Here is a 16,289-nt window from a genome sequence, read left to right as displayed (position 1 = left end):
AAAAAATCAGATCAGACTCATCTAAACAAATGGTGTCGTTGGTGGTGCTCTCCTGTTTCGACCCCAAAGCCTCGGAGGCTGGTTTAACAAAAATGCATTATACTGAGCTTTAAATATAGCTGTGCTTTGGTTTTCCAGCATAACGAGGCTAACTGTGACAGCAAGATAAATGAGAAACACAGTGAATCTGAAAGTATTGGAAGTCAGATTGTTAGTTGTAAAGAGGGAGGATGAGCAGCATCTCTATACTACTTCTCAGGAGGAGAAACGAGACCAAGCATGGGAGTGTTTCACTGTAACGATGCATTAAATGCATTAAAATACAAAAGAAACGTCCAAATCTTTACTCTCTGTCTCACACTTTTGGATGTGCTATACATGCATATAGAGGCAGCGCTTCCATCCACTGTGGTGCACGTTCCAGCTTTGATAATCCTTGCTTTAAGAGCCAATCACGATCCAGATTCTAGGAAAAACAGGAAGGGGAAAAAAGCGTCAGGTCACATGAGGTCAGCTGATAATTGTGTAGCCTCAATGATTTCAAACATGGTGGTTATAAAAATAATGATTACAGAAGGATTGACTTCACTGTGATGAAGACCTGAATGAACCCGTGTGTGTGTGTGTGTGTGTGTGTGTGTGTGTGTGTGTGTGTGTGTGTGTGTGTGTGTGTGTGTGTGTGTGTGTGTGTGTGTGTGTGTGTGTGTGTGTGTGTGTGTGTGTGTGTGTGTGTGTGTGTGTGTGTCTCAGACTCCAGCCAGCAGTGTGTGTATTAATAGCTAAGCGGCACATGACGTGGCATCACAAACACACCGTTATATTTAGCTTGTCCACAGAAGGCTGCAGCTCTGAGCGGCTGTTCGGATCAAAGCTTTTCATTCAAACTTAATGAAGGCTTTATTTAACCACGGAGATAATGTTTACAGCCAGGTAAGAATAGTCACATGACAGTTCTTTGGCTGTTTACACCTGGCCTCCTCAGCCCCCAGATACAGAGCGACAGTCCTGGTGGAGAGGTGGTTGTGATAAATATACAGTTTATGATAAAGGGCCAAATGCAGGAGTTTCATGCAGGTTTCATACAATTTGATACCAAAGGTGTGTCTACTAAAAATCTGATGAATTCGAATCTTAGTGACCTCGACCTCAAGGTCAGAATAAGAATTCTGAAAACTGCAATAACTCAAGAACGAGGCAACGTAGGATTTTCAGTCTGATGCTGTTGGTGTGTTTAGGAAGCTGAGCTGTAACACTGTTAAACTAAAACTGGTCATTTTTCCATCCATCCATCTTCTGATGCCCGGATCTCCAGCTCTTCTGGAGGGATACTGAGGTGCTCCCGAGCCATCTGATAGACACGATCTCAGCCTGCCCTTCATATTTCAACTCTTCCACTTGGAGCAGTAACTCCACCCTTTTCTGACAATCATACTCTGAGACTTGGAGGTGCTGAATCTTTCAGTCTGCTTCATTTCTGTTGTTCAGATTTATGAGCAGTTGAGAATATTTAGAGAAGGTTCAATAACATCAGTGTCGCTGACTCATTGATTTATGGTTGTTATTTACCCTCTTATTCATGACTTTGATCAGGTGAAAGCAGCATGATTGATATTATTATGGAGTTTTTTTTTTTAAATTTCACTCTCTGCTGGTAATAATCAAAATGAGTTTTATTGTATTTCAGTTTCTCATCCATAAATTTTCAAGCAATAGCTCAGAGTGTCAGAGGTTAAACCAACAACACTACAACAAAGCCTCATCAACGGTGTGACATTAAAAGCATCTTATTTTATCTAATTGCTCTAATGGTAAAGTACAAGTTAAGATTATATATACACTTTATCACAAATTATCATGCACTGTTTATCAGAAAAACTGGGATGCCAAATCAATTAACACACCCTGTAAGAAACTAGCTTCAATAAGCTATAATAGCTCAATAAAAGAAATATAATAAAATATAATAAAAAGGCTCAATAAATTGTACAACAGAAAGGAGCTCGGTCATACAGAAAAAAGAAGTTTAATGAAATAAAACTGCTTTATAAGTAAAAGATTAAATAAAATTCAGTAGAACAACATTCAAACCGATCAATCTAATAAAGTTATTCTTTAATGTAAAACAATTAAATAAACTAAAACAAAACAGAAGATGGATCGCTGTGTTCCTCTAACGTGTGAATAAATGAAATGTGCATTAATGAGTTACTGAAGTCTTCACTTTCTCATTTCATCTGCCTGAAAATATTTTGGTGTACCTCTCAGGAATGGTGTGTGTGTGTGTGTGTGTGTGTGTGTGTGTGTGTGTGTGTGTGTGTGTGTGTGTGTGTGTGTGTGTGTGTGTGTGTGTGTGTGTGTGTGTGTGTGTGTGTGTGTGTGTGTGTGTGTGTGTGTGTGTGTGTGTGTGTGTGTGTGTGTGTGTGGACATGAATCTTTTATTTTAATCTTGCTGTAAAAAGAACAAAAGTAAATCCAATTTACTGAATCCCATCTGACACGTCTATACTGGTTTAAAGTATTAGCATCACTGTGTGTGTGTGTGTGTGTGTGTGTGTGTGTGTGCAGTATTAACTGTCGGATTATTTAAGCGGGGCCTTTCACCTCACATGTGACAGCTCTCCGTTGCATATTTCTGTGCTTGTGTCACATCCTGATGAAACAAGCCGTGATTTGTCCTGCTGTAAATATTTGTACTGCACCTTTAATCTTTCTACATATCAGCAAATTTATTTTGTGAAATGTGAAGCTGACCATAGCTGAGCAGATGAGACTTTTGATAATCAGGAAAAACAAGCTTTTAAAGTAGAACAACCTACTTTAAAACCTGGATGTTTTACGATGTTTCTGTTACAGTATGATGACGTCAGCCTGTTATTGCTTCACTGTGACATCGCAGAGCGTTGTATTGAAAAAATAAAATGGGTGTTGTACAGATTTCTCCACGCCCTTTCATGTGATATAGTACTTGATTTCCTGAAAAAAAATTTTCTAAAGTCAACCTTGATCGTGGATACAAACAATGATGTCATGGTCAAACGCTTAGCCAACCAACTCTTTTCATATTTATACTGTAGAGCCAGAACATGAGCTGGTGGCTCTGCAGCTTTAAATTCTGCACAAGTTACATCTTCTGTGCACGTGTTGGGAAAACATATATACTGTATGAGCCAGAACTTGAGCCGCATATTAAAATCCTGTGAAGTGTCTGATGTCTGTGTTTGTGTGTTTCAGGTCCAGGTCTGGCCTTCATTGCATATCCGAAGGCAGTCAGTCTGATGCCGGTGGCCCCGCTGTGGGCGGCACTCTTCTTCTTCATGCTGCTGCTGCTCGGACTGGACAGTCAGGTGACCAACACACTCTGTATCACACCTTTAATTAAATATAAATATATATAAATATAAATATGGGTGTCATGTGGCTATAAACTGAATTTATGATATTTCGCGCAGGATGTTGGTAAATGTTTAATAGGTCAGTGGTCCTAATGCAGAGCCTTGGGGGATGCCACAGAAGCAAATGTTTGGAGAGAAATTTTAACTGTTTTTTAATATTTTACTTGTATTCAGCTTTATTCCTTCACTTCTGTTCAGCAAAGAGTCACTGAAGACACTGTGTTTTCCAGATGGATTGACGATCTTTCTGCATGTTTGTCCCTGCAGTTTGTCGGGGTGGAGGGTTTTGTTACCGGGATTCTGGATCTGTTTCCTGGAAAGTATTATCATCGCTACAAAAGGGAGATCGCTGTGGCGATATGCTGTTTACTCTGCTTCATTATTGACCTCTCCATGGTGACACAGGTTGGATGAAGACTTTTCCCTTAAAAGTTAAAATTTTTGATGATTTATACAATTTTTAAATAAACTGTCTTTTAATAGCTCGTAGTAACAAAAATGAAAACGCATAACGCATGAAGGAGCTTGAGAGAACAAGAAACACTTCAGCTGATGAACTGGTTTGCTAAATCGACACTGTTCACCGAGCCGTCTCTTCCTCTGTCTCTGCAGGGAGGGATGTACGTCTTCCAATTGTTTGACTACTATTCGGCCAGTGGGATGACTCTGTTGTGGCAAGCATTCTGGGAATGCATAGTAGTTGCCTGGGTCTACGGTATGTAATAAACACAAACACACACGGGCAGTGTAGTGTTTCATAGCAACGTGATCGTAAATAGAGCCATTGTAAAGTATGTCAGTGAGGTAACCTATCTCAAAATAGGTCTGAAAATCATCTCAGATGATGTGATATTAAAGGTCACAGGTCAAAGAGTTTTTTGTCACAAGCTAAAATACAATATCACAGAATAATATGTCAACAACAGACTATTAAGCTATGTCATAGTGTGAATACAATCATGGAGAATTTCTAGTGTTTTATGATGTGAGTGGGGAAAAATCCGCAGCATCTTCCGGTCTTTGACTTGCTGATTAATGAACTGCAGGTGCTGACCGCTTCATGGATGATGTGGCTCGTATGATCGGCTACCGGCCCTTCCCCTGGATGAAGTGGTGCTGGTCTTTTATAACTCCATGTGTCTGCATGGTAAGACTCAACAACACTATCCCATCCAAAAATAGAAACCCACAACCACATCAGTTTTCCTCTAGTCTTTAAGGCACTAATACCAGTTTATTAGAAACAGAGTGCATACATACATTTTTGATTATTGTAGAGGAACAAATTCAGAAAAGATTTATATTGATTATACACTTATTACCTTTTGCTGTCTCTTGAGCATAGAGCAGAATCATATTAAAACTAACAGGCATAGACCAACATTATTCTTCAGTTCTGCTGTGACAACATAATAAAATCTTACAGTATCAACACCACAAAGCATGTAAATGATGCCAAATCTGTGCCAATCTTCCTCTTTAATCTCCCCTTTCCACCCGTAGGGTATCTTTCTGTTCCACCTGGTGAACTATAAGCCCCTGACCTACAACAATGTGTACGTGTACCCATGGTGGGGCGAGGTGATCGGCTGGTGTCTGGCTCTGTCCTCCATGCTGTGCATTCCTGTCAGCCTTCTCTACAAACTCTTTAGAGCCAAGGGAACCTTCAAAGAGGTAAGCACCAGCTCACACTGGACGTGCACGCTGAAACAAAGGATTATGAATGTATTTAGAAAACATAGTTACTGACTTACCTCACATGCAGACTTTAAATTGACCTAAAACTGATGTAGTTACTATCCAGATAACAAAATTAGCCGTTTTTCTCTCTCGAGACGACAAAAAGTTTACATTTAGATTTTATAAGGTAAACATTAACCTGCAGCTCTGGAAAAAATGCAAAAGGCAAACCTCAGTCCACCTGAAATTTGGTCTAAAACTGTAATGTCTGTCCCAGCGCTCTTAGCTTGGTATGAAGGGCAGAACATGTGACTGGACTTAAACTAATGCAAACACTCCTATTGAGTGACAGCAGAGGTCATTTCTAAGATATCACATCACGCTGTCCAACTTTATATAGAGTCGTTGTTGTAACATGCCTAAGAATAAGCACACGTGGTGACACATGTTACCCTTTAAATTCTGGGAAATATACCTTAAATGAATAATAATACACATGCAACATTACAGATGAATTAATTTGACTTATCTTCTCTGAACTTTCTGGTTTCCAAACTTGTGGAACCAACTTTGGCTAAGAATTTTTATTTTACAGTTAATCACCTGCTAGAGTTTTGCAGAACAATTCACTTTAACACCGCTGTATTAAATACAAATAAGTCAATAAACATGCACCATGCATCACGATAAGCTCAAGGATCTGGAAGTGACAGGTTAAGTTCGATGGAGAGGGGAGAGCGAGTACGGTTGGACTGGTACTGTTGTAGAAAGTCTGGAAACATCGAGCTTTCTAGCTAGCACCTACACCTCTGCTGAAATGGGTTAACTTGATTTATGAGTGTAATAGAGGGGCACATAGAAGGTTAGGTGGTGGAGTGGTTGGAGACAATCACCAAAGTACTCGTTGCTCCCCTGAGGTGCTGGCTGCCACTAGTTCTCCCTGCGATTGCTTTCACTGTCAGCAGACCACTTGGCGAGTAGCTAGTGAGCGTTTGCAGATAAGTTGTCATCTTCCATGCTAATTTTAGGTGACCATGGTCATCGGGTAGTTATCAAAGCAATCACAAGGATGTTTTAGGAACAGTATCGTCTTTGAGACCTAGCGACAGACTGCAACCTCTTGCCAACGAGTTGGAGGATAGCAAGACATATTTTTGTGACTGAGGCCTTAATAAGGAAATTTTGTTGGGTCTTCGTCTAGAGACAAAAAAGTATTTGCTTTGAAATGCAGAAAATTCAGTTTGCAACATAAAGTAGTTTCACAGTCCAGGTCAGTATGTCTAACTTCTAAACAGGAAAAGCTTTAATCAAACCAAGCGATTCCTCCAGATCACATGACTTACACGTGACCACGTGTTTGTTGATGTTTTGCAGCGTTGGGCCCACCTGACCACTCCGGTGTGGGGAGCCCATCACTTGGAGTACATGGCCCCGGATATCAAGTCCTTGAGCTCCATGTCGCCCGGCACCGATGACAACAAAGTCATCATCTTCGAGAGTGTCATGTAGGCAGGACTCCATCCCTGTCCATCCATCCCAACTCCGACTAGACAACCGACAGCACCACACTCGACCTTCAGCGTTACCTCCAACCCATACAGAGGCCTCAGAAAGGACTCGAAGTGATTGATTAGATTTGTGGACTGATTGATTGCCTTGCCCTTCGATTAATTGATTGATGGGTCTCCTTGGACCTATTGATCAGTTGGTCTCTTCATGTCACTAGAATGACCAACGCTAAAGATTTTTTTTAATACCTAGAAAAGAACAAAGCAGAAGAGGAGTGACACAGCTCCTTCAGGAAGCTTTTCATAATCCCAACAACCTCGAACAACCAGGAAAAAGAAATACTCTCCCTGAATGTGGATAAAATGCTAAATAAGGGTAATCTAAAGTTTTCACTAAAGGCAGAATCATTTTGTGTTCTCTAAAAAAACAAAACAAAAGCATGTCTGCTGTCGAGGTCGAAGTCGGAGGTCAGGTTTCCTCCATCACCGATAATCGGTAGTATCAATGCAATCTTCTCTCTGAGTGGGTGGAATGAAAGTGCAAACGTTAACTAATAAACTGCCATTACATAAAATCATCTCATTATTAAACGTTAAAGGGACTTGTGCTCACTGATTTTTATTTTAAGCTGGAGTTCGGCGTACTTATTGCTCTGTGTTGTTTTTAAATTTACGATTCTGGATCTCCAGTAGGTGTAATGGCCGTTTATTCACACAGACAGAGTTCTAGACAGACAGACTGACTGACACCCAGAAAATTAACAGAGGTCATTTGCTTTGCAACAGGATTTAATAAATGACAGGAAATAGTCTGAGACTCAGTCCCGTCGTCAAACATTAAAAGGGAAGAAAAGATCAACCGAGAACCAGAACTATCGGGTAAAACGATCTCCAGGACTGGAGAGTAAAAAGTTCAACCTCCTGTTATCAAGCAAACCAGCGGTCCAGGAAGCCAGACTGAGCTCAGAGAGTTCCTCAGACACCTCTTGGTGAGCATTTTGATTGTTGAGGCCCAAATCCTAAAACCCAAACTGCTGCTCTGATTCCTTTTGAACGTTTCAGTATGTCGGTGCAGCTCTGCTGAAGCTAAATACTACAAATCACCAGCTTTTTACTACTGATCCCAGAACAGTCCTGGCTCCTGAGCAGTGTCGTGCTTCTCTGACCGCTGACCTCTGATCTGCAACAACAGATCTGATCTCAGAGGGAAATGTCCAGAGAGACTTCAGTCAGAGTTATAACGAGGGCTTTAAATTTAACACAATCAAAAACAATTAATAAGAGCAGTAAAATCTTCTCAGAGCTTTTAACCCCAACCAGGGTGAATACACGACAACACTGCAGCTTCTTAGCTGTGAAAATATTTCATATTATCCAACAGAAAACACACAGATGCCATCAGCTGTTGAAACTGATTTGAAACTAGACTGAAATCTCACTGGATCTGACCTTTAACCCCTCCCTGTCATGTGTCTGACCTCCCTGTGAGGAGGTTCAGGCCTGCGTGAGAATCAGGTCAGAGGTCGGGCTTCGTTCAGTGTTCCCCAGGTCGACTAAAGTGCCAAATGGGGCGCTGCCCGCCCTGCAGGGCTGATCCTAGACCAGGGCTCCAGGCTGCCAAAATCAACCTGTTAGCTCTTCTATCTGCCTCGTCTCAGTCTCATCGATGCTGCAGTCCTCCATCCAAACCTCACTTCTTCCTACTGAACCACTGATGGTGGCACCTTTCTGAATTGAAATAAGAAAACTAGTATCAATAAAATGGTAATATAAGTACATCAGTGCTCTTCCTTACACAATGCATTGACTGAGTAACACTAACTCACATTCATGAAGTTAAACTGCAATATATGCACAATTACTTTACTTAAAACACTTAAACACATTTTTAAATAAAAATAAACTAAAACAAGAAATCACACTCACACACTGTCAGTTGTAGACAAATTTATGTAACTGTACACAATTAAATATTATTATTTGTATAAAATTAACAGCAGAAAATGACAGTAAGGGATCATTTTTATTGCTTAAACTGATAAATTTGATTTAGCTGGGTGCTACACCTTTTTTTTTTTTTTTTTTTCACTGAAAAATAGCATGGGGCTAATTTCTTGTGGTAATGATTTTATAACGTTGGAAATGTGTGAACCCTGTGCAAATCTTCTGCACCATACAGATGAGCAGATACTAAAGTACTGAAATACCGTATAAAAAGCGTTCAAATTTAAGAAAAATTGCTGAAGTGAAACATGAACGTCAAAATTAGCTACAAAAACTATCAGTAGGACATCCACTGATTTGCTTAGCGGACCCAAAATGCACGTTTAGTCTGAAGACCAGAAAAAGACCCAATTTGACTTTAGAACCGAGTCCGTGTTCACCTGCAGTCCGGTCAGTTGGTGGAGACATGAGAGCCGGAGGACTCAGTGTGGTGCCAAGCATTGCCTTACATTGTTGTCTTAACTCTAGAGCCTGAACGGTTGACTAGCCAAACCCAGAGCCCTACAGGACGTCCTGTGTACGGCTCTGGTTTATATCAAACCAATCAGCAGTCTGCGGGGGCGTGTCTACAACTCTGTCTCCTAGCAACCCCTCACCATCCACCCATCATGGGGAACTTTAATAATTAGAATGTAAAATATGCGAAAATTACATACATTTGCACATTGCTGTAAAAAAAGAAATAATGTTGCTAGCACTTTTAAAAAAAGAATCGTGTTAGAAATCGCGTTTTGTTTTACATATTGTAAGATGAATCAGAGATTTATTTTATGGAGGCTTTTATTTTGCTGATACATACAATATGACAAATATATATATATTGAATATCTTTGTGTGTTATCTATATTTGATGCAGTATATAATTGCGATAATGATGATGATGATGATAAAGATTTCTGGCTGATTGTTCACGTTTAGCTGGCGAACACAAGCAAAGCGGTGCCTCGAGCTTTAGGCTACCTCACTCCTCATTCAAACTTTCAAAGCAAATTTCTTTTAGCTTTTTATGCAAAGGTTTGTCAGCAGTACCGGCCGGTAGCAGGAGGGGATTGTGGGAAGTTTCTCCAACGCCAATAAAAACAAAAAGTCATGCTTTAAAACAACTTAAACTGGGGACTTTTAGGTTGAATTTTTAAAAATTTAATGTTGCTGATACACACTGATGCTGCGAGGCCTTTACACAGGTGTCTGACTAGCTAACGTGAACAACCAGTGTAGGGCGGGGCTATTATTCTGGCGGGTTTGCTGCGATGCAGTGATATGAAGAATGTCGAGGTTTCGTGTGGCTCTGAGCAAACTTCGAAAGGGAATCTGTTGGGTTCTCTCTTTTACTTTTACTGACTTGTAATGTTCAAAGTGCTCAAGTGTTTGAAGAGTTTTAGCTTTAGATTATTTTTATTTGTGTTTTAATCAATATCAGTGTTCTCCCAATGACCCCCCCACGGCTCTCACGTCATTACCTGAGTTTGATAGAAAAGTATGACAAACAATCCTTTAAAGTCAATTTGCTGATAATTGCTGACTGTAACTGCCATTTGAAATAATTAGTAAGCTCCTGCCACTCACTATCTCAGTATAGTGAGGTAGTCAGACCTGGAGTGACAGTGCCAACATGCGTGCAGCTGAAAAGAAAAACAAAAAAAACACTAAGATACTCCACCGGTTAGTTTAAGACACTAATTACAGCCAGATACCCGAGAACTTAAAGAACAGCATTAGCAGAATCAGCGCGGACCAAAACGGACACGAATCTGGTTTCTGTATTTAATCTGTGGCTTAAAGCCCTGTTCAGTCAGGATGGATGGAGGTTTTTAATCCAGTCAAACAAATGAGTTGGATGAAATGGTTAAGTTCAAAAACCTGCATCCTTTACAACAATGATAAAAGTCGCCCTCCATCATGTTTGGTTTATGCAAAGTAAGAAGTCAACACAGCATAATGGACACAAACAAGACAAACTCAGTCATTTTCAGACCACAAATGGAAACCTAATACCTAAGTCGTCAGCTCGAAAATACTTCAATACAAACCCTTCTTTCAGTTATTGTACACAACTAATTCAATAACGGATCAGAGACAAAGTTTCTCATTTTTAAAATATACAGACAACTCACTAAGTTATCAGTAACTAATGTCACTGATAGCTGCTATTTCATTAATAAAACTAAACCTACAGCAATAACCAATCAAACTCACAGTTTAATGTTCAATGTTTGAGTTTTTAAAAAGTTGTATTGTAGTGTTCTCGTCTTGTTTCTGGACTGGAGCCTGGGTGGGTCAGAGTGTGAAAAAACAAAAAGAATCTACAGCCATTTAAGAAAATGAACATGTATGTTACAAAATCAATGTTGTTTCATGTCAGTTTGTGTGTGTGTGCTCTTCTGCCAAAACACATGTTGTGACAGAGTCATTAATCCAAAACTGTGACCGGAGACGGCCAGGCTGGATGCTGTAAAGCACACCTGCACAGGTGCAGGAAGGTGGCTCTTTTTGGTTTTCCTCACTCAGGCTGGAGTGAGTGATGTCACAGATGGTGGTGTGAACTGAACATGCTATGCAAACGGTTGTGCTTCAGCCTGCGTTTTCTGGACGAACAATCAGACATTCAGACAACAAAAATGACCCAAAGCACCATTTGGATTCCCACAGTAAGAAATGTTCTGGTCTCATTTGGACTGAAGCCACACTTTACTATTTTTTTTTAATAAACAATAACTGATGTAACTGACCTTTTACATATCAAACTTTTTAATGCCTGCATTGCCTATTATTCGTTTTCAGACAAGTATTTAAAACAAACAAACAAACTGATTTTTAAAGAGTAAGAACTAAAATAAAGTAAAAAGTAAGTTAATGTCAGGCATCGATGTGTTGTGCTGAGAATGTGAATATCTTTAGCAAATTACTTTTATGCAGCATTTTGAAATGCACATCCAGAATATATCCACAATTCAACTTTTTGAGATCTTTTTTTGTGTGGAAAATTTAAATGCTAATTTGCTGTTGTAAAAATTAAATCAGAAATGTAGCATTAAGGACAACAGAAATCACACCTGAAACAGAGCAGAAAAGGCTTTTATGTTTAGTTTTTAAGTTTTATATTTTAATTCAATAAAGTTAAAACGTTGCTTTTAAAATCTTATGAAATAGAACAGAACAGATGCTTTTTAATTTAAATTTAAAAAATCCCTGAACTTGTCCATGTTGCTCTGACTGTCCGATTATTCACTTCAGGTTTTTGATAAATGACACTTCGGTCAGCTGGTTTCCTTCAGTGGAGAGCGTTTATTTCCCAGAATCCTCCTGTTGTTCTCAGACACCATGTAAAGTAGAGAAAACTCACAGCAGAGATGTTAGCAGAATGTTTAGCGGTTATTTTACAGCCGATAAGTTGCCAAAATATTTAACGTCCAAATAACCCAGAGCTACGGAAGCCTAAAAGGGAACATGCAAAGAAACGAGATGATGCATTAAGGTTTCGTTTCGTGACACAACAGGAAGGTTTTCTGGGAAAAGCAAATAACTGGTGCTGCAGAAAAACAACCAAAAATATCACTGTGTGAAATATTCTTTTGGGAAGCTGACCTCAGGTGGGATTGTTGCAGCAGTGGAACCAGCAGGAGGCACGCTCCTCCCCTGGGAAATGTCATCAAGTTTGGGTTGGAAACAGAGACAGAGACCCCTGACAATTAAAACCTGCTGAAATCAATTAAGGGTTCAATAAAAACACTGAAGTGTACACAAGATCAAGCTAAAATAATTGGAAGCCAAGTGAGCGAAATGACTCTCTCAGTAGCTTCCACTGAAGGCAAAGTACAAAACCAAACCATCCAATCACAGTCACCTCATTAATTGAACCTATTCACTGTAACACAGCGGTCCCCAACCCCCGGGCCTCGGACCGGTACCGGTCCATGAGTTGTTTGGTACCGGGCCGCGAGAGTTGAGGCTCAGGTGTGAAATGTATGGTTTTCAGGGTTTTTATCGGTTTTCAGCATTATTTTGTTATCGTTTTTATCGTTAACTCGGTTTTCCTGGGTCTTTTCACGTGTGTTATGAATAAATCTTTTTTTCGGTACCGGCACTAGTTTTATTTTGTTGTATTTATCCGCGACACCTTATTTCCGGTCCGTGAAAATATTGTCGGGCATAAACCGGTCCGTGAGGCAAAAAAGGTTGGGGACCGCTGCTGTAACAGATGGAAATATTCTGAGTGAACGTGTACACGCAACAGATAGGAAAGATTTCAGCTCATCTTTTTAGGTTTTAGTTTTCCAAATGCCAACAGGTCCTGCCTCTGTCCCAGCTCAAACACAGCTACATGGTGCCCTCAGTGTTGTAACTGTGTCTTTGTGATTTGTGTGAACCACAGTCTTCCATCCATAACTGTAGAGTAGACTCTCGATTAAGTAGCTTAACGAAGTAACTAGTAGTCGTACTAATGATAATAATAACGTAACTCGGGGGCTTCATGTTAACAAGTCACCAGCCAAAAATTTTGCAGAGTCAATGTTAAAGAGTTAACTTTGAGCCCTGACGGTGTCACCTGTGTTTCATCGACCTTTGACCCCTGCGAGGGTCTCCATGCTGCAAGCTGCTGTGATCACTGTGCTCATTCACCACCCAGTAAACTAACAGCAATAAAACTAATGTCACAACAAACAGCTGATCTATCTGTGTGGTTATTGGCGTATAAGGTCTACTGAAGGAGAGTTATTAACTGGTTACATCCCACTGTTTTTAAGCTCACCTTAATAAAACTTCACTTCTTTTATTCACACTTTTTTATTTTGTCAATTACAGACTCAGATTTTCAGGAACCTAAAGCAAAAAACAGACCGATTCAGTCAATGAACTTCTCTCTATGACCAAGAAGAGAACATTTCATTTGTTTACATAAAGACACACAAAAGTTAATGGTGGAGTTCCACAAGGTTCTTTGCTGGGGCCAATACTTTTTCACCATCACACTTCTCTCACACAACACTGCTCTACAGCCAAAATGCTTCTGCCATTTATGTAGTCAAACACTACTGACTGTGGTACTGAAACTGAAACTGATGCTTTAATCTATTAGTTGGCTCCAGTTTTAATGGGATGCTGCTATTTCAGTGCTGAAAGTGAAAATTCTTAACTTAAAGTGGGAAAATGTCTTCATATACATCATAACGTCTGAATTTTAGAAAAGATTAGATGCTAATTTAAGATGGCCAGTCTTCTTAAATAAATTCAATTTTAATGAAATTATGATTGTATTAATTTTACTATAACAATTGACAAATATAACGTTTCAACCTTCTGACCTCATATGTGACCTTCTTAGTATCCTTTTTAAAGCATGTAAAAATACACCACAGGTAATGTTTTTATTTTTCTTCCACAACAAGCTTTGGACAGTACTGTTCTTGAGAGATCACTGGGTGGACTTGGGAATATGTGGCATAAATTGGATGGATTGATGTCTTCTCATCCTTACACAGACATGTAGCCAAGTGATGAAACCAACATATCTACATGTATAATATTCTGGGTAAATGCTGAAACTGATGCTTTGTCACAACATCCTACCCTGACACACCTTGACTTTCCTGGCAGCCTTTGAGAGGGAATAATTCTCATATTTTATAAGACATCTACTCTATAATGACATTCTTTTTATGAATAATTACAAAAAAGGTGACATATCAAACGACAATCAAAAGGTGAGAAAACAAGAAGCTTATAATTTATGACTAAAACTCATCTAAACATTAACGTGTAAAACATTAAATGGCTTGGAATCGGCTATTTTCAATGTTATATTTTTGGATTCAGCTCTTCAAAAAAAGAGAAAGGTTATCTTGAAAGTAGACGACTTCTGAAAAATTGTTGACAATTGTAATACAGCCAAACACTACATACAGTTCCTTCACTATGCAGATGACACCCAAGTATCTTTATGCACAAGTCCATCTAAGACAGTTAAATTACAAATTTATAAAACATCTGTAGCATCTGTCTTTGATGTAGCACAGACTGTACATAAAAATGGCTATTTCCAAGTCTCCTACTGACTTATAAACTTTACATTTTGAAGCCTAATATTTGTAATTTGGCAGGTACCATTAGATTTTCTGGAGTGATCATATTTAGACAAGAGTTACAAATAATTTTACTAAGTTCTGAATAATTTGTTAGCAAACCACATCTACCATACTAAACACCAGATTAGTCAAACTAACTAGCAGCATTTCACTCAGCAGCGCTGGGAGGCAGACTCGTTGGACAGTATGCCAGATTATTCCATAAAAATGATGCAGAAAGTACCACCACCAACACAGTGAAGGGCTCCAGTTCCAAACTATAACTTTAAACCTTAACATTACCCATATGGATAAGTTATTAAGAAAACTAGCCCATTATACAGTTGCTATGATGGGAGAAATAAGCCAGAAAAAACACAAGAACAACAAAAACTATTTAAAAGAAGAAACATTTGCACCTGGATGTAAACATGTTATTTTCTTCTCTAAATTTATATATTTTAAAATAAGAGTCTGTCTCTATTAACTCCAATGGAGCCAGCTTCAAGTGGTAACTAGAGGAACTGCAGTTTTGAGTACTTGTATGCTAGCCTAATCTTTCAGCCCTGCAGGTTGTTGCTTATACACTGAAGCCACTCTCGTGCACTGAAATGTCCTTGGCTTTATCCATGAGCGCACAATTTAAAAAGCAGTTAAGAACTAGACAGTATTTCAGTCCGTCACATTTCGTTTACACTAAACTTCATTACCTGTGTGCTGCTCCAGTCGTTCCCAGGTGAACGAAACAGGAGGCAGAGGGCGGAGCTGGACCGAACCATCTGCTGTCACAACATGGGGGAGGGGAGATGTGGTTTTAGATGTGTCCTTGATCCAACTCAACTGATTTAAGGGCTAAATTACCTCCTGGACATGTCTTGAAATTCTCCAGAGGCCCGCTAATGAACTAATCATTTGATTCAGGTGTGTTGACCCAGGGTGATATCTAAAACCTGCAGGACACCGACCCTTGAGGCCTGGAGTTGCCCACCACTGCTTTATGTACTGAGTTTGGTTATTGGCCCATTTCAGTTCACCTGTAAGTCTCCTTCTTCTCCCACTTTCTGGTAGTGCATATCATGTTGTGAAATCTTCCATTTTTGACAATTTCACACATAAAATAGGTTTTATTTATTACACTAGTGGTCTTTAAACTGAGGGTCATACAGCCCCCACAGGTGGGGGAGAGTAACTATAGAATGAAGAATGAATGAAGTTCAATGAATCCGACTTCTGTAGGGAAAATAAACATTTGCAGAATGACTTGTTTTGGCTGCTCTGCCTGCTCTCCTTCACTACATCCATGCATAATGTTTGCGGTCTTCCTCTTTTCCTCCTGCACTGTCCCTCCTCTTAGCAGCACTGCTGCCACCTCCTGCTCGACCTCCTGTCTTTTTGTCAGTACCATTGTGTCCAAACCATTTATCACAGCAGGACTCTCTGCCACCTTGTAAACCTCTCCTCCACTCTTGCTGCCACCCTTCTGCCACAAATCTCTTCATACACTTGTCTCCACCTACTCCACCCTGTCTGCACTCTCTTCTTCCCCACTCTCATGCACTGTCAATTGCTTTGGATGCTTGATATATTTTAAACTATTTAGAGCTGATCCATGATGTAATCCCTGTCCAATCATAATCAGATTT

At 39.6% G+C, this 16,289-nt stretch overlaps 1 protein-coding gene and 1 long non-coding RNA gene across 2 annotated transcripts in view; one reads left to right on the top strand and one right to left on the bottom strand.

Annotated features, from left to right (window-relative positions):
• slc6a8 (solute carrier family 6 member 8) overlaps positions 1-6,602 on the top strand; it is a 42,381-nt gene extending 35,779 nt beyond the window's left edge. Inside the window, exons 8-13 of the mRNA XM_039604377.1 lie at positions 3,232-3,344; positions 3,660-3,797; positions 4,005-4,107; positions 4,439-4,539; positions 4,896-5,066; positions 6,447-6,602. Of these exons, the coding sequence (XP_039460311.1) occupies positions 3,232-3,344; positions 3,660-3,797; positions 4,005-4,107; positions 4,439-4,539; positions 4,896-5,066; positions 6,447-6,581 (761 nt within the window). The 3' untranslated portion in view covers positions 6,582-6,602. The remainder of the gene's footprint in view (positions 1-3,231; positions 3,345-3,659; positions 3,798-4,004; positions 4,108-4,438; positions 4,540-4,895; positions 5,067-6,446) is intronic.
• Positions 4,602-6,590, bottom strand: LOC120435240. The gene is made up of 2 exons (XR_005609599.1): positions 6,459-6,590; positions 4,602-5,096 (listed from the first exon to the last, which is right to left on the bottom strand). It is a non-coding gene; the product is annotated as an uncharacterized LOC120435240 (long non-coding RNA).
• Positions 6,603-16,289: the final 9,687 nt, after the last annotated feature.

Source organism: Oreochromis aureus, linkage group 20 (assembly GCF_013358895.1).
Source record: "Oreochromis aureus strain Israel breed Guangdong linkage group 20, ZZ_aureus, whole genome shotgun sequence".
In the NCBI taxonomy this organism is placed as follows: Eukaryota; Metazoa; Chordata; class Actinopteri; order Cichliformes; family Cichlidae; genus Oreochromis; species Oreochromis aureus.
This window is presented reverse-complemented; position numbering and strand designations above follow the sequence as displayed.